This window comes from Grampus griseus (genome assembly GCF_964374135.1).
Source record: "Grampus griseus genome assembly, chromosome: 3".
NCBI lineage: Eukaryota > Metazoa > Chordata > Mammalia > Artiodactyla > Delphinidae > Grampus > Grampus griseus.
Window position 1 is genome coordinate 169,756,511 of NC_139019.1, and position 18,508 is coordinate 169,775,018.

Genomic DNA, 18,508 nt, shown 5'->3' on the forward strand with positions numbered 1-18,508 from the left:
TCCCCCCAGTGCCCACCCTGCACTCCCGCCGCCCTTCATTCTCCTGCTTCTGGTTCACCCAGCTCTGTCTGGCCTCCAGGACTTTGCCCTTGCCGAGCCCTCCGCCGGGGACACCTCTCCGCCCGCCCGTTGGCCTAGCTAACTGCTACTTCTCTCTCTGGTCTCCAGTCACCGAGGACCCTCCCTCCAGGGACCCTTCCTGGACTTTCCTCCTGGTCCCCAGTGAGGCCCTGATTCCCTGTGTCAAACTCCTCCACTGGACTGGGAGCAACATAAGGGGTGCTTGGGCCCTGTGGGATCCCCAGTGCTCAGCAAATGGATGAACGAATGGATGAATGAGGTTCGCAAGACCCTCCTTAGGATAATCAGAGACTTGGTGGGGTGGGAAAGAGGGGCGGGTCCATCCCCTCCAAAGAGGGCATCCCCTGATCCCAGAGCCAGCTCTGCCATCTTCAACACCCCTTCCTCGCCGCCTTCGTGCCAGCTCGCCCCCTCTGCTTGAGGCCCCCTCCCAGCCCCCGTGAAGCGACCTTCTCTGTGAAGGGCACCTCACTGGACATCAGAGGGGCAGGATGGCAGAGGCAGGTGGGCTGGCACCTGCCAGCTCCCGCCATCAACCTGATGGTGACTTTGTGTGGACCTCACGCCTGTCCTGGCATCCCTGCCACCAGCAGGTCCCAAAATCCTGGGCGGGGACAACGGGAGGACTCCTCTTGTACCTGACATGGGAGGGTCCACTCTGACCCTTTGAGGGGCACAGCCCCCAATGTCCTGCAGCTGGCAGAGGGTTGTGGGTCTCCAGCCGAGCAATGGGGTGGCCGGGGGTGGCACAGAATCAGACCTCAGACCAATCACTCAGGGTCCGGCTGACCCCAGGTGAGCCACATACCCTCTCTCTGCCTCAGACCCCCCTCTCAGTAACATGGGGCCTGTGCTAGGTTGGACTCAGACTATTATTATTACTGCTACTGTTATTATTATTGTGATATTATGATTTATAATAAGAAACATAGTTGGACTTAGTTCCCAGTTCCCGGCACACAGCCCCTAAAACCCTTGTAATTTCTTACATCAGAAGAGGGAACATCTTTTCTTATAATATATACATTTTTTTTTGGAAATTTCTTTTCTTTGTCACACTGCACAGCATGTGGAACTTCCCCGACCAGGGATCTAACCCGTGCCCCCTGCCGTGGAAGTGTGGAGTTCTAACCACTGGCCTACCAGGGAAGTCCCTTTTATGATAATATTTGGTCTTATGTCCTCTGTGCCTGAAATGGCTCCAGATAGTAAAGATGAAGGAAGCATCCTTTGCTTTCATAACAAGCTCTTTCAATCACACCTGAGTTTATGCTACGAGGTGACTTTTGGAAACGCCCTATAACCACAGGATCGGGGCTGGTGGCCAGGGGACCCCACTGACCCTGGGATTAGAGGGAGGGAACTTTCATCAATGGCCAGTGGTGTAATCCATCATGCCTCTATGAAAATCCCTAAACATTTTTTGTAGAGCGTCCACTAGGTGGACACAGGGAGGTGCTGGGAGGGTGGTGCCCAGAGGGGGCGTGGAAGCTCCGCCCCCTTCCCCACACCTCGCCTTGTGCATCTCTTCCATCTGACTATTGCTGAATTGTACCCTATTCTAGGACCTGAGATTGACTGGTGTCTGAAGTCGGGGCCATCTTGTGGGGCTGAACCCTTAGCCTGTAAGGTCTGCCCGAACCGGTAGTGTTAGGACTAAGATAAATTGTAGGATACCCAGCTCATGTCTGCCGGGGATTGGAGAATTGCTTAAGACTAGTAATTAATATTATTAACTGTTGACTAAGTTTGATTCCAGAGAAGAATGGGGACAGGAAAGGAACCTGAATCACAGACAGGCAGAGCCAAAAGGGGCCTCGGGAAAAACCCAGCCGGGGCTCCCATGCTGCAGATGGGAGATAGAAGCAAGGGGATATAGGCCATGGCCCAAAGTCACCCAACGTTGCCCAAGGTCGCTTGGCATTGAGCTGTGCCCCCTCCCATTCCGTGAAAGCTCCTTCCTCTGCACCGCGACCAAGACCAGTGCCATGTCCCTTGGACGTGGACAAAAGTCACAAACCTCCCTTCTCAGTGATAGTTTATTTATTTCACATAAAAATCCCCCAAAGCTCATGGAAATGATGCCTTCATATCACGACAGTAATCAGAATGAATTGTTTTTGTTTTTAAAAACCACAAAACTCGCGCCGTCGGAAGGATGGGTGTGTGAACTACGACTTGGGGGAGGGACTTATGATGCATCCCATGTGTCACAAGAGGAAAACTCAATGTTCCTTTACAAGGAGGGCTCGACATCCGTTGCATTTCAGCCAAAAACTGCCCCGCAGATACAAATCTTTCTCAAAGCCGATTTCAGAGGGTGTGGGTAGCAGCCCTAGGTGCTACCGAGGACACAGTGGCCCCGTATGGACGGAGCTGTGCCTCAGAACTTCACACACCTGTGGACAGGTGGCTGACCTGGAGACAGCCACCCCGGGGGTCTCTCTCTATTCTGGAGGGGCTGTGAGGTTGGGTTGGGGTCCTTGGTTCCACTTGCCCGTTGTCTATGGCTGCTGGTGGTCCAGAGGGGGTGGTCGGTGGGCCACGGTGAACCAGGGGGTCCGTGCTGGAATTTCTTGTTATGCTGCAGGCTCCTTGAGGGCGGGATGGGTCTGCCTCTTTCGTCCTTCTGTCGCCTCTGCAGCCGCTCAGTAATTGTCGGGTTAGGTGGAATGCATCTGTTCCTGTCTCGGGCTCCTTTTTCTCTTCCAGTGGAACACTGGCTTTCCAGGAGTTATTGCATCTACTGTGGACTTGCAGGCCTCGCGGGTCACGTGTCCCTCTCAGCTGAGCAGGGCCAGCCACCTGAACCTGGAGTTCGAGGTGACCTGGCAGATGCCCAGGCACCTTTTAGAAAAGGAGGCGCTCTGGGTAGGGGTGGGGGACAAGCTGGCCCAGGATGGAGTGGCCTTTCGGAGGGCAGCCTGCAGAGGCCCATCCACCAGCCTCTCCTGTCTCAGCCTCCAGGTAACTCATCTGCGCCTGGAACATGGTCCCGGTCCTTTATTAGACATTTGGGAAACAGAGCAGAAACACAAATTTAAAAACCCCACCAGACGCCCAAATGCCCTGGCCTCACTGGAGCAGTGCTGGGTTCCAGAAGATGCAGGTCCAAGGCTGCTTAGAAACCCCGAATTTTCCAAGGCAGGAGCCACTGGCATTTGGGGTGGGACAATTCCTTGACATGCAGGAAGCACTGCTGTCCCTTTCGCTCAGCACTGAATGCCACTGGCTCCCTCCTGCCATTGGGATAACCCCAAACGCACCCCCTTGATATCCCAGGTGGAGAAGGATTCAACATCTCCTTTGAGGCCAAGAATCTCCTACTGGGAAATTATTGGGGGAGGGAGGGTCAACCAAACCTGGATGACACCCGCTAAGAAGCCAGCTGCAGAGCCAGCAAGTGGGGCCGGACGATGCACCTGCTCGACTTTTGCTCAGATTCATAGAAACAGAGACTCTCAGGGTTGGAGGGGACCGCAGAGGGCCACTTTGTGCAAGTACTGTCCAGCCTTTTCTTGAATGCCTCTACAGATGGGGAACTCACTCCTTTTAGTTCCGAGCTGACTGGCGTTTCAACCGCATTAGAAAAATGTTTTTTTTTGTCCTAAGGATATCTGCTTCCTTTGAATGCAGGTGGTCGTAGCATCCAGGCCACTGGTTTTAATTCTCCCCAGTGACCTTTGTAACACTCGAACGTTCAGTACCCTGTATCTTCCTTTTTCTCGATCTGCATTTCTGGGATGAGCTTATTTCAGCACTGGTTTCTCGGCCTCTGTTCCTGGTGGGAGCCCAAGGGGGCGCATCCCAACCCCATGTTGTCGGGGAGATTAGGGAAGTGGGGAGGCTCATTCCCTCGGTAGGAGGTATTGATCGGGATTGCCCTGTGGCGTGGCCTCTGCGTTCAAGGGGCTTGAGAATGTTCTAGATTGAGGGGGATGTAGGTTCACAACTGTAGAACAAGGATGATTATCAGCGGCCCTCACTGGCGCTGTGGGCTCCGATGCTCCCTAAGAAGGTGGAAGTTATAAGAGGCAAGGGGAGGGCTGTTCAAAGGAAAAGCTGTGAGTTCAAAGGCTGGGCAGTGCCCAGGGGGCACGGCGCTGCTGGGGGTGGGGGTTGAGTTTCCAGGCCAGATGCCCAGGGCTGCGGGGGCCGTTCTGGCAGGAAAGGCACAAGAAGGAATCCAGACCCGGCCAGGGAGTCGATGGGCATCTGTGGCTCCAACCTGAACCAGGTGACAAGCAAGAGAAGGGTCCTGACCAGGATTCTGTGCAGTGGTGTGGTGGTGGTGGGGGGGGGTCTCTGAGGCCACCAAGGACGCACAGGCCATGCTCAACGCTTCTTGCTCTTCTTGGCCATGAGCTCATGAGTGTGGGAGGGTGGAGAACTGGGTCCTTTTCCAGAACGCACTAATACTGCATCATTAAAAAAAAAAGTTTTCAAGCAGCTGGAAAGGATGTTGGGTTTCAGACATGGATGGAGGAGACGGACACCCCCTGGAGACTGTGACTCAGGATGAGGTGGGGACAAGATCCAGGGTCAGAGGGCGTCCAACAGAGGTTTCCTGGCATCTGGGATCTTCTTTTGTGTCCTCCTCTGTGCTCACGTCACCTCAGGACATGCTGGAGAGGCAGAAACACAGTCAAGTTATTATTATTGTATGTAAAGAAAGTGGAAAATGTTCCATGTGTGGGGAATCCAAAAGAATGATCTAATCGGCTTCAGTGTGCCCTCAGCAGCAAGAGTGGCACCTGCCTTTCAAGGTCTGCCACCTGTCACCCACCTTTCTAGGTATGGTTCTGAAGGGGACTTCTCCCTTGGTGCCCCAGCCAAAGAACAAGGCCCCAGGGCTGGTGCCCTCGATCAGACTGGAGGCAGGCTTCATCTCACCCATCTACTCACCAACCCATCTGTCCATCCGTCCACCCACCCACCCATCCATCCATCCATCCACCCATCCATCCATCCACCCACCCACCCGTCCATCCATCCATCCATCCATCCGTCCATCCACCTATCCAACCATCCATTATTCATTCACTTATCCATCACCCATCCACCTATCTATCTATCCGTTTATCCACCCATCCACCCATATACCTGTCCATCTCCCTATCCATCCATCCATCTATCCACCCTCCCACCTACCCACCTGTCCATCCGTCTGTCCATCTGTCCATCCATCTATTGCTCCCAACCATTCCTTCTTTTATGTATTTAATCATTTTAGACATGCTTGTTTTTATCACCTCTACCTGAGGATTCCCAGGAGGAGGTCTAATGCTGCTATCTGTTGTACCGCCGACTTTTTCTCATGGTGAATGATTTCCTCGCATGTTTTGTGTCTGTGGTTGGGAACTCAGCTCCAGAAGGACTGAGATGGTCTTGTCAGAAATGCATTGAGAACTTGCTTCTATTCAGTGTGCCCAGGGCAGTACTGTTCTAAGACGACTTTTGATGTTTATTTCTCAGCCTGGGGCTTCTTGGGTCACATGGGTAGTATTAAGGCATGTGGCCGGGCCATGTAACATATTTATAGCAGAGTGTGTGGTCAAGGATTAACCCTGCAGGTTCCAAAGGAAGGTCTGGCCCTTGCCTGGCTTCTGGGAGGTCACCTCTAAGCCCTTGGAACGTCCTTCCTGATAAGAGTATCTTTGTTTGCCTGGGACCTGGGGTCACCCTGGATAGTCTATGCTGACAATGTGATTTAAGGCAGGAGCCATGGACCATGTGGTATCAGTTCAACCTCTGGAGGGGCTAGAGACTAAGGTCAGCCACGTGGGTGGTCCGCCGTGCATATGACTGACCCCCAGTAAATACCCTGGACACCAGGGCTCAAATGAGCACACGTGGTTGGTGACACTTGGTGTGCATCACCACGCCTGGCTGCTGGGAGAATTAAGGGCTGTCCCCAAACAACTCCCCTGGGAGACAACAACTGGAAGCATGCACCTGTCTCCCCTCACCCCACCCCACGCTCTTTTTCCCATTGCTGACTTTGAGCTGTACCCACACTTCCACCTTAATAAACCATAACTGTCAGCAGATCAGCTTTGCTGAGTCCTGTGAGTCCTTCTAGCAAACCACTGCCCCCGAGGGTGGTCTCCAGGACCCGTGACACACAGGGAGGCTTTTCCTGGCATCTATAGTCAGGCAGACACACTGAGATAGGTTGTGGGCAGACAGTGCACCCTCTGGCTGAGTAAAATCCTGGGCTTCAGGGGGCCTGGCTCTGGGTGGACATCTCAGTCAGGGCCGCTGTGTGGCTCAGCTCTGGGGCCTCCTGTTAATGACGCCCCGCTGGAGTGGACCAGGGACCGGCTGCCTGGCCCCAGAGGAGGCCCTGTTGTCATGGTAACCACGGTCTCCCTGCCTCCCTGGTGCAGCATCCTCCCCCCATCAACAATAAGTCATGAGGCACTCATCCCAGGGTAGGTTCCACAGAGAATGTTTCCAAAAAAAGGTGCCAAGATTGCCCCGCTTCCCACCCACCTTGTTTCCTGATCTTCTGTGGCCAGAGCAGACCTGTGGGAAAAGGAAGGAGTCTCAGCATTAGTCGCCTGTCTGGGGAGCCTTGGCATTTGGCCATGAGCCCCATGAGGGCCAATATGGCTTCACCCTGATCTGGCACAAAGCAAGTGTCAGCACGTGTCAGCTGTGTAACAAATGAGCCAGGACAGGCAGTCGTGAGAATGGCTGAGCCCCTTCGCTGCCACAAAATGAAATCACTATTGCTGCTCCAGGTCCACTCACTGAGAAGGCTGAACCCATCCACCGGGACCTGCACAAAGGTCACCAGCTGGAACCTTCATCTGAGAGCAGATCTTGGTCTCTCGGGCACATCAGCTGCCCCTGGTCCCCATGCTTGGCCTGTGCTGGATGCAGGGTGGGAGGAGGAGGGGGCAGTGGTCCCAAGATGCAACCACTGCCCTCAAGGAGCTCAAGGACAGGAGAAGGAGGGTACGACAAGTGTCAAATGCAGGAGGCAGACCTGAAGAAAGAGACAGGAAAGGTGGGAGGGGCCTCTAGAGGCCAGGGAGGGGGTCGTGCCATCTGTCCACACATCCCAGGGTGAGGCACTAAAGGACTTTCAGTAGAGAGTTGCTGGATTTAAAAAAAAAAGGAGGGATTCCCTGGCGGTCCAGTTGTTAGGGCTCCGTGCTTCCACTGCAGGGGGTACAGGTTCTATCCCTGGTTGGGGAACTAAGATCTCTCATACCGCGGCCCAGCTGGGGGGAAAAAAAAAAAGGAGGAGTATAGGAATGGGAACAACTGCTTAACAGGGTACAGGGTCTCCCTCTGGGCTGTGGAATGTTCTGGAACTGGAGAAGGTGCTGGTTGCCCAAAACTACAGATGCACTAAATTTACATTAAAATTGCTCGACGGAATGGGCCTCATGCTGGCCGATTCACAGTGGTGGTCTTACTTCAGCACCATGGTAATGTCAGATCACCTTCACTGAGGTTCCCTGGGCTCAGCAGCCCCCCGCGGGTGTGGGCTCTGGCCCTGTGGCCACCTGCACACACTTACCTGTCCTCCGCCAGCCCCGCCTCCGCCTTCTCTTCAGACCTGGGCAGGACGCACTCTGGCTGCGGCCTTGCGCTGGGGACAGAAAGAGGTGACGAGGGATGACCAGCCAGCCGAGTGGGCCCAGGGGCTCTCGGCTCCCACTGGCCCCTCTGTCTGGACCCACCATGGCCTGACAGCGATCAGGAGAGGGTTTGGCTGCGCCCGGGGAAACGCGGGGGCCCAGAGGGTGGACTGCGTGATGGGATGGCCAGGGGTTCATGAAGATGGACGCAGATGGTTGGTGGGGGGGAGGGGGAGGGGCTGTGGGCCATTCCTTGGGGGCGCTTATCTCAGCTTATTGCCGCCGCAGGGGCCTCATGCACTTGCTCCCTGGACGCTGCAGCCCATGTGCTGTGATTCTGGAAGGTGGGCGCCCTGCTTGTCCTGTCATCTCTCTACTCGCATCCATAGCTAAGGCTCAGGAGGCGGGGGGAGCGTAACTCAGACAGGGAGACAGAGGAGAGGGGGACCTGGGGGTGGGGAGAAAGGGAGGAAAAGAAAGAAGCCAGACCGACAGACATGACTACCTCACACCCATCAGGATGGTTACTACCTTTAAAATTAAAAAAAAAAATTTTTTTTTGGCCACACCACGTGTTGTGTGGGATCTCCGTTCCCCAACCGGGGATCGAACCCACAGCCCCTGCAGTGGAAGCACAGAGTCTTAACCACTGGACTGCCAGGGAAGTTCGCAGGATGGCTACTACCTTAAATGTAGAACATGTGTTATGTTACTATGTTGGCGAGGATATGGAGAAATTGGAACTGCGCATGGCTGGTGGGGTGAGAATGTCAAATGGGGCAGCCGCTGTGGCAACGATTCTAGCTGCTCCTTGAAAGATGAAACATCGAGTTACCATAAGATCCAGCAACTCCACTCCTGGGTCTATATACACCCCAAAGAAGTGAAAGCAAGCCCTTGAATAGATAACTGTACACCCGTGTTCACAGCAGCACAATTCACAACAGCCAAGAGGTGGAAACTCCCAGTGTCCATCGAGAGTTGATGGATGAACAAAATGTGGTCTATCTGCACACTGGAATATTACTCAGCCTGAAAAAGGAAGGAGATTCTGACACTTGCTACAATGTGGATGAACCTTGGGAACCTTATGCTCAGTTGGATAAACCAGACGCAGAAGGACAAATACTGTCTGATTGCACTCACACGAGGTCCTAGAGAGTCAGATCCACAGAGATAGGAAGTAGATGGTGGGGGCCAGGGGCTGGGAGTCAGTGTTTCATGGGGACAGAGTTTCAGTTTGGGAAGATGAGAAAGTTCTGGAGATGATGGTGGGGATGGTTGCACAACAATGTGAATGTGCTTAATGCCACCGGGCTGTGCACTTAAAAATGGTTAAGATGGTGAATTGTATGTCCTGTGTATTTTATTGCAACTAAAGGTATTGAAAAAAAAAAAAGACAGGAAGGAAGGAAAGAGGAAGGGGAGGGAGGGAGGGAGTAGAGAAGAGAGAGGAGGGGAAGGAGGAGAACTCCCTGGAAGGCGTGGGATGGCGGGTCCTGCTGCCCTCCACGCCCCCTTCCACTCCGCTCACACTCATCACTATTAAACGACGCTGTGTGAAGCCGCCGTAATTTTTCTCATTATGTGTCTCATCTGCCGACATCACCTGTCCTGCCCCAGGATCTGCTTTCCTCACTCGGTGAGGCAACCCTCCCCTTTGCCCTTTGAGGAAACTTCTGGACCAGGACTCAGTCTTAATTGCCTCAGTCTCTCCCAGGCTGGCACAGGGCTGGCATGCTTTCGACTCACTGAAAGCCCCAACTCTTTCTCAGACTTGCTGTGTGGCCTTGAGCAGGTGCCTTGCCCTCTCTGAGCCTCGGATTCCCAGCCTGTCAGACGCTTTTAGGAATCCTGGCCCTGCCCTCCTCTTGGGGCGGAGGGGTGGGGATGGGGGGAATGAGAAAGGATACAGGAATGGTATAAGGGCTCCATAACTGGGTGGGACCGAAATAGTCCTGAAGTTTTGTGAGCACTGCCACTTTCGAAAATTAGCCAATAAGTCAGTGAAGGGGCGATTCTGGGGTAAGTCTGGCAGGGGCAAGCATGGAGTGGGTTGTGTTCCCCCCACTGTCATCAGGATTACTAGGAGGACTCTCTATGGAGTCTACTATTTTTGTCCGGTGGGTTACATTGGTCCTGATTTCTCACAATACTCCTCAGGGTGGCTGTGAACTTTTCACTTGCCTAATGTCACTCTGTGACTAAGTGAGGGAGTCTGGATTTGAGCCTGGATCTGACTCCAAGCCCTCGAGAGAAGGGCAGGACCTTGAGCTACATGCATGCATGACATGGGTCCCCACTGAGCGGAAGCCACCAATTTCCCCCCAGCTGTGGGCCCGGCTCAGCGCCAGCCCTAACCTGGCCCGGGCACAGGCCACCCCGCACAGACCTTTCTCTCCTGGCCTTGAGCCTTTCCTCTTCGTACCTGGAAGAGAGAGAAAGGAAAGCACATGAGATGCAGCCTGGGAATCCCCTTCCCTCTGGGAACAGGGAAGCAATCTCACTGTCACATCTGAATACACGCCAGGTCATAGAGCAGAAAGGACAGCCGGAGCTGACGGGTCTACTGGTCTTTTTTATGTTTCCTGCAAGCCTGCCCATGCCCACCCCACCCCAGGGCAGGGGATATCTGTTTTGTGGGTATATTTCACCATCTGGAGTAGATGTGGCTCAGCGGACATTTTTTGCATCAGCCCCGAACACAGCCAGTATAAAGCGACCCCTTCATTGACGTGGGTTTGGTCTACAGGCCCCTCCGTCAGGGCAAAGTTTTCCTGTAAAGGGCCAGAGAATCAGTATTTTTGGCTTTGCAGGCCAGTCTCTGTGGCAACCTCTCGATTCTGTTGTAGCTCGAAAGCAGCCGTGGATGGTTTGTAAATGGATGCATGTAGCCGTGTGCCAATAAAACTTTATTTATAAAGACAAGCCAGGGGGACAGGGCTCACTGGCCCACGGCCTGCACTAGATAGCCAGGCCCGCTGTGTTCTGTAATTCCACAGGAGCTTGTTTCCCTGTATTTCCTTCTTTTCTGCTTTCCCACACAAGTCTGGTTCCCTGGCAGCTCGGTTGAGCTGATCAGAGGTGGCTGAGAGGCGAGCAGCCCGGGGGCAATGGGGATGGAGGTGCGGGGGGCGGTGGTGTTCCCATGGCCCAGGGACACTCACTGTAGCACGCAGTCTGGGATCTGCACGTGCTCCATGGGGATGAGCTGCTCCAGATCTTCCAAGCTGTGCACATACTGGATCTTGTTGATGAACTTGACGCTGGTGGGAGAAGAAGCAGGGAGACATCTGAAAGCCAGCCCTCAGGGTGGCCCCTCAGGGCCAGAAGGAGCGATGGCAGACAGGGTTGCACACGCAGCAGTATTCCGGGATGCCCCAGGCACCTTCGCCCAAGCTTCCCTCCCCACCTGTGCCAGCCTCCACCCCTGGCCCCTAGTGGGGGAACAGAGCAGAACCCGGGGTCTCCCCTTGCAAGAAGAGAAGTGTCCTGAACCACGTGTTGGACACCAGTCCTTGCTGAGCTGAGGAAATTCTTCGAAGGAAGCAGAGGGGAAAGAGATGCTGCTAGACTCCAGGCCCCATCCTCCCCAGGAGTTGCTCCTCTGTGTGAATCTTCCCAAGAATGCTTTTCTGGCACAATCGCCACTGCCTGGATGGCAGCAGTAGTCATCTGGTCACGAGACAGATGCACATGGGGACTGCTGATTCATTCCACATTCTTTCGGGATGAATGGCTTGTTCCGGTCCAAACCCCAGCTCTGGCTGTCTGCTACCCACTGAGGTGCTTTGTCACCAGCGCATTGCTTTGAACTCGTGATTATTTTTTTTAAATTTACCTTAAACCTAATTTTGGTAAAATGTCCAATAAACTTTTTTCAAGGTCAAATCAGTTTTTTTTTCCCTTTAAAAAAAATTATTTATTTAGTTGCGCTGGGTGTTAGTTGCGGCAGGTGGGCCCCTTAGTTGCAGCACACAAGCTCCTTAGTTGTGGCATGCAAACTCTTAGTTGTGGCATGCATGTGGGATCTAGTTCCCTGACCAGGGATGGAACCCGGGCCCCCCGCGCTGGGAGTGCGTAGTCTTATCCACCGCACCACCAGGGAAGTCCCTCACGTCAGTTTTTCTAACGATGAGAAATATAAGGCCAAGAGAATGTAACAGGACGCTAAGTCATAAAACAATCAAATAACAATAAAGAAAAGAAAAAAAGTAAGATAGAGTCACATAGTTACAAAACTGTGTCAAGAAGTTTTACATCTAATTTTAGAGATTAGATAAGAATTCGGCTCAAACTTTCCGGCACCCGGCAAAAACGGAGACCCATGAGGAATGTTACAGTTCGCAGTGTCCATAAGAGAAAAATACACGGGTTAATCAGCAGAGGCCACTGGTAACTGATCAGGGAATGATAGACGGTTTTCCCACAGAGAGTCACAAAGCGGCCATGTGTACCGGAATAAATAAACCCCACCGCTTTTGTGCAGTTGAAATTTCTTTTTTCTTTCTTCCTTCCTTCCTTCCTTCCTTTCTCTCTTTCTTTCTCTCTTTCTCTCTCCCTCTCTCTCCCTCCCTCCCTCCCTCCCTCCCTCCTTCCCTCCCTTCCTTCCTTCCCTGAGCTACAAAGCTTGCAGGATCTTATTTCTCCCACCAGGGATTGAAGCCGGGCCCTCAACAGTGAAAGAGCAGAGTCCTAATCATTGGACCGCCAGGGAAGTCCCTGAAATTTATTTTCTTTTTCCTTTTTTAAAGAATCATCTCTTTTTAAAAAAATTTATTTTTGGCTGCGTTGGGTCTTCGTTGCTGCACGTGGGCTTTCTCTAGTTGCGGCGAGTGGGGGCTACTCTTCGTTGCGGTGCGTGGGCTTCTCATTGCGGAGCACGGGCTCTAGGAGTGTGGGCTTCAGTGGCACACGTGCTCAATAGTTGTGGCTCACGGGCTCTAGAGCACGTGCTCAGTAGTTGTGGCTCACGGGCTCTAGAGCACAGGCTCAGTAGTTGTGGCGCACGGGCTTAGTTGCTCTGTGGCATGTGGGATCCTCCCGGACCAGGGCTCGAACCTGTGTCCCCCGCACCGGCAGGTGGATTCTTAACCACTGCTCCACCAGGGAAGTCCCGGAATTTATTTTCTTAATTAAAAAAAAATTATTCTTGGAACATGAGTTCTTCCTCCAGTTGGTGTGACAGAAAAGTAAAGGGCCCAGGGACAGGGAGTGAGTCTCAGACCGACTCTACCTGAATACCCCGGGTCTGGGAGGCTCTGAGGATGGATGATCTGATTGGCTGCAAAGGTTTTTTTAGGGGGCACAGGGGCGACACCTGTGGTCTGAGCAGTGGGCTATAAATACAGGCGAGATCACATCGTGAGGACGCCATGGTAAAGCTGCCATGTCCGTTGTTGGAAATGGGTACCCGGTTTCCACGTGACGATGCTGTCTGCCTGTGAGCTGAGCTCTGTCTTGGGAAGCAGGGCTCTCGGGAGGGAGAATTCCAGTCCAGGGCGAGGCACATGCCCATGTTTAGATCATCGGGGAATAAACAGGAGTTCTTTTTGAGATACAATCACAGAACCTCATGGCTAGGGCCAGGTGGCAGCTCAGAATCTGTCTCCACTTCCCTCGGCTTTTAAACAGGGAAGCTTACTTTACTCCACTTTCCCCTCCTATTTCCCTGAAAGCTCAAAATGAGACCTTTGAAATTCACCACAGGAAAAGCAACCCAGGGAATTCCCAGGCGGTCCTGTGGTTAGGACTCCACGCTTTCACTGCTGAGGGCACGGGTTTGATCCCCACTTGGGGAACTAAGATCCCACAAGCTGTGCAGCATGGCAAAAAAATAATAAAATAAAATAAAACTAGGAAAAGCAACCTAAAGTGAGAGAATTATCTGCATTCAAGGCAAATTTCGGTTCCCAAATTACGGGATGTCGAGGACAGAAGGCAATTCTGTTAGGCTGAAGTGTGTGTCTACCGTTTTGCCCGGTAATTATCATCATTAGCACAAATGACCCATAATTAGTGTATTAAAGGCCTGATTTCACTAATGTGCAAATGTCTGAGAGTGCTTGGGAGTCACTGAACAGAGCATCTGAAGTTGCCTCCTTGCCTCAGCGCTGTGATGCTCTCAAGTCAAAGTTTGACCCCGTCTATTAAACTCATCACAGATCCTTCACTGGGAACGTGGAAATGAAGGGTCTTCATTTAATTCAATGTTTTGAATTATATTACATTAAATGTGCATTTACTTTTATGTGATTGATGAGGGCGTTTAACATGACTAATTTTGTTTCACTTGCTCTGTGTGTCCAGGTGCTTCTATCTCCTGCACATTCCAAAGAAAGAACCAGCCCCTGAGACTCACAGGAGGTCACCTGTTAAGCCCTAGGAATGTCCCGTCTGGTAAGCGTCTTCATTTACCCGGGGCCCATAGTCTGTGCCAAAGATGTGCTTCCTGGTGGGGTCTTGGGCCATCATATCAGTTACTGAGGAACTAAGGGAGCTGCGTGGGCACTCCATCCCCGTGTGGCCATGCCTTGGTGGAAACCCTGGACACCAAGGTCAGCTTCTCTGTTGGCAGTACTTCCTACACGTGGTCACACGTCATTGCAGGGAGAACGAAGGGCTTTGGGTACAACTCCACTGGGACAGGGCAATCAGAAGCTCCCTCTGGCTTCTCCCGGACTCCCATATGCACCTGTTTCCTCTGCTGATCTCAGTGTTCATCCTTTCTCTGTAATTAGCTATAACCCTGAGCACAACAGCTTTTCTGGGTTCTGTGAGTCCTCTTGGTAAATCATCAAACGTGAGGGTAGTCTCGGGCACCCCCAAAACACACATGTATCGTTTTACCACATCATGGTGCAGGAGTGGGTCAGACCCTCCTGCCGTCCTAATGCCCCTCCCTCACAGATTCCAGAGTGGATGGAGCCGGGCTTCCTTCTGAGGGCGTGTGGTGGGCTGGTGACCTTGCTGTGTGACTCTGGGTGATTCCCTGGAATATTCGGAGCCTCAGTTTGCTCATCCATGAAACGGGCACGGCCAAGTCAACCTTTCAGGGCTGTGGTTGTAAACTTTAAAAGGGATCCAACATTCAATATGGGAGAGCTGGTTGTTACTTATTCCCACCTCCCTACCCCCCCACCCCGTGATGTATATTCGACACTAAATAACAATACATATGATTTTAAACTGTTTAACGCAACAATATAGTTTCATCAGAGAGGAGCTGGAAAATGCAGATTAAAAAATAAGACACACAAAAACCCAGGTGGCTATCCGGGCACAGGTCATGATCTTACCTGATGAAAGGGCGGGAGATGGCCAGCACGGTGCGGATGAACCAGGATGGGTGGACTATGATTAAGGACTTCAGGTTTTTCCGCAATCTGCGTGGGGAGACAGAGGAAGCAAGATGGGCTCCTTGGGAAAGCCCCGGGGAGGGAGCAGTTAACCGGTGTTACCTTCTCTCTGTGCCTAGGAGGCGCTATGCTTATCTCCATTGGCAGGGAGGAGGTGGAATCTCGGTAAAGCTAAGCCCCCTCGCAGAGTATGCAGGTGGCAGAGCTGATGTCTGGTCTCCAGTCTCTCTTAATTTAGAGTCTGAGCGTTTGACTTCGTGGCCACACCGTCTCCCATTTCTGAAAGATTTTTCTGGGGTCCCATGGTTCTGAGTACCTATTATGGGCATGTTGAATTGCAGCCCCCTCATTTGGGAAGAGGGTCATTGTAGGAGAAATTAGTTAAGGTGAGGTCATATAGGAGTAGGGTGGGCTCCTAATCCACTATGACTGGTGTCCTTATAAAAAGGGGACATTTGCACACAAGTGTCCACAGGGGAGATGCTCCCTCACGGCCCCAGAAAGAACCAACCCTGCAGACACCTTGATCTCGGACTTCTAGCCCCCAGAACTAGGAGACAACACGTATCTATTGTTTAAGCCACCCAGTCTGGTGCTCTGTTACAGCTGCCCCAGCTGACCACTACACACCTTTCAGAGGGACCTCAGGACCCCTTGCATCCCGAGGAGGTCCCCCAGCCCCACCCACTCACCTCCTATCAATCATCTGGTAACACTTCTTCAGCCAGCCGATGCCGGGCATCCTCCGCCGAGGCGTGGCACCATTCAGGTACACGATCATGTAATCCTCGGCCACAAGGAGTTCCAGACTGCTGATGACGTACCTGGTCACGGGACGCAGACGACAGAGGACCCGACGGAGGGGCTCAGAGTCAGGAAGCCCAGTTCCCGGGACTGAACCCCTGGGGCACCTGCCCTTTCTGCCTCCGCCTGCCCTGGCTCTGCCAGCCACACCTGTTCAGGTGTTGTTGGCTGTCCTGGCATACTCGGCCCGAGCGGAGGGTGGGGGATGACCCCAGCCCACCCCAAATTGTGTCAGTGGGCACAGTGATTGTAGTAGTTACTATTTTATTGAGCACTTACTAGATGCTAAGCGATTTATATGCATGGTCTCCAATAATTCTGGGAGGTGGGCTTCAATAGCCCCAGATACACCTGGGGAACAGGCACCCACAGCCAACAGTCCATTGCACCAGACATTAGGGACCTGGGGTCTGTCCCAGCCCTGTCTCCCCCTAAGTGATTTCAGAAGAATCCTTTCTTTTTTTTTCAAACAACATTCTTTAAAAATTTTATATATTTATTTTTGGCCGCGTTGGGTCTTCGTTGCTGTGCATGCGCTTTCTCTAGTTGTGGCGAGTCGGGGCTACTCTTTGTTGCAGTGTGCGGGCTTCTCATTGCGGTGGCTTCTCTTGTTGCGGAGCATGGGCTCTAGGTGTGCGGGCTTCAGTAGTTGTGGCGCACGGGCTTAGCTGCTCCGCGGCATGTGGGATCTTCCTGGACCAGGGCTCAAACCCATGTCCCCTGAATTGGCAGGCGGATTCTTAACCCTGTGCCACCAGGGAAGCCCCTTTTTCTTTTTTTTTAATATTTAGTTATGTATTTGGTTGCACCAGGTCTTAGTTGTGGCAGTCAGGCTCCTTAGTTGCAGCTCGCCGGCTCCTTAGTTGTGGTATGCAAACTCTTAGTTGCAGCATGCATGTGGGTTGTAGTTCCCTGACCACGGATCGAACCCAAGCCCCCTGCATTGGGAGCGTGAGTCTTACCCACTGCACCACCAGGGAAGTCCCAGAAGAATCCTTTCCTCTTTTTCAGCCTCTAATTCCCCATCTGTAGATTGGGGAGACTGGGCTCCCTGGTATCTCAGGCCACTTTCCGATCTGACCTTCCATGGCTACCTCCTTGTCCTCTGGCCCCACCTGGCATCCAAGCCCCGCGCCCCGCTGTGTAAGAAGGAAATCTTCGTAATGATGATAATAAGGGTGATAACAATTTGCTGAGTTCCTACTGTCATCTGCCAGGCACTTTATCCATATTATCTGTCTCCATCATAATAAAACTGTACCTGTGTGTCCTTGGGCAAGTGACTTAACCTCTCTGTGCCTCAGGCTCTGCAGCCACAGAATGGGAGGCAACATAACTAATCCACAGGGTCCTGTCGAGGGTGGAATTCGTTATCACACACCAAGCCCTTCACTTCGTGGCTGCCACGTAGTAAATGCTCCATAACTGCTAGGGATGATGACAGTTGCACCCGTGAGGCCCAGCGGGCGAGCAGGGGACTCAGATGCAGGTCTGCTGGCGGCCCAGCCCTTCCCTGGTGCCGGGCAGAGCCCCCCACCCAACGTGGTTCTTGCAGCATGGTCCTGCCCACCGGGTGGGACCCTCAGAACTGTGGGCAGCTGGGACGGAGCGGGTGGGCCACTTACAGGAAGAGGTTCTCCATGACGTAGTGGTAGTCGGGGGAGCTGCTGTCTGGGAGGAAGCAGGCGGCAAAGACGATGATGGCGTTGAGACCTTCCCCGTAGTACCCTGGGGAGAGGCGGCCAGTGAGTGAGCAGCCCCAACCAGAGATGGGTAGAGCCGTCTCCCAGCTCTGAGCCGTCCCCTGCTCTGCCCCATGCAGCGGCCTCGTCGCTGGCCAGCCCCTTCCCACCCACTGCGCACGCTCAGAGGGTACAGCTCTGAGTCACAGCAGCCTGGCTGGAGAAGCCAGCCAACGCTTGACCTGTCTCCGCCTTTGGTGGGGGACGCCAGCCACCCTCGTAGACATCTCCGGTGTGCATCCGGCACGTCTATGCCTTGCCCCCCTGCGAGTTTCACCCCTGCACACCCGGACACTAGGGCTTAATTTAACATCCCCCTGGGTCAGAAGAAGAGACTGAGGTCCAGAGAGGACCACTGATGGGCCTCCAGTTGCTGGAGCCGGGAGGGGGCCCAAGGGGTGTGGCCTTACCTCCGTGGGTCACCACCCTCATGTAGGGCCGGATCATGTGCAGGTCAATCCGGTGTTCCTGTTCCCCAATGATCACTGTCCTCCACAGACGCCCGTTGGCGGCACTGCCGTCCTCGGCCGAGCCATCCCCAAACAGGTCTGCACTATCCCCAGGCATATTCTTGGCGGCGGCCACGGGGGTGTCATCTGGAAGCGGCAGGGGGGGTGGAAGGTGAGCGGAAGGGACACCTGAGTCTGGACACCTCATCCCAGCTTCCCTCTCTGGGCTACCTTTGCCGCCTGTGGCCACGGAGCCCTCTCCTCTCTCCCCAGGCCAGAGGCGAAACCACTCATCCTACCCTTTGCTGACAGACGGTGTTAGATTGGGGCTGCTGGACGAGATGGAGGACCTGGGAGTCCCAAAGTCACGCCTAAATAATAATTTTTCTTTCCCCAAGCCGTGGAACACAGGAAAGTGCTCAGTCAGGTGGTTGGCCTGGGTAGAGCCCGTCTCTTGCTGTGTGACCTTGCACACATTC

The 18,508-nt window shown here is 53.3% G+C and overlaps 1 protein-coding gene and 1 long non-coding RNA gene across 6 annotated transcripts in view; one reads left to right on the plus strand and one right to left on the minus strand.

The window, feature by feature from the left end:
- Positions 1-18,508, plus strand: part of LOC309820425 — a 61,648-nt gene that overhangs the window by 17,415 nt on the left and 25,725 nt on the right. For all 5 annotated transcript variants that reach the window (XR_014296511.1, XR_014296512.1, XR_014296513.1 and 2 more), the window contains exon 3: positions 13,986-14,075. This is a non-coding gene — a long non-coding RNA (uncharacterized lncRNA). The remainder of the gene's footprint in view (positions 1-13,985; positions 14,076-18,508) is intronic.
- ATCAY (ATCAY kinesin light chain interacting caytaxin) overlaps positions 7,612-18,508 on the minus strand; it is a gene marked incomplete at its 3' end in the record, with an annotated part of 29,163 nt that continues 18,266 nt past the window's right edge. The window contains exons 4-10 of the mRNA XM_082651171.1: positions 17,991-18,176; positions 17,464-17,566; positions 15,727-15,858; positions 14,975-15,061; positions 10,844-10,942; positions 10,069-10,104; positions 7,612-7,687 (exon numbers count right to left, since the gene is read on the minus strand). Coding sequence (XP_082507297.1) covers positions 7,612-7,687; positions 10,069-10,104; positions 10,844-10,942; positions 14,975-15,061; positions 15,727-15,858; positions 17,464-17,566; positions 17,991-18,176 — 719 coding nt within the window. The remainder of the gene's footprint in view (positions 7,688-10,068; positions 10,105-10,843; positions 10,943-14,974; positions 15,062-15,726; positions 15,859-17,463; positions 17,567-17,990; positions 18,177-18,508) is intronic.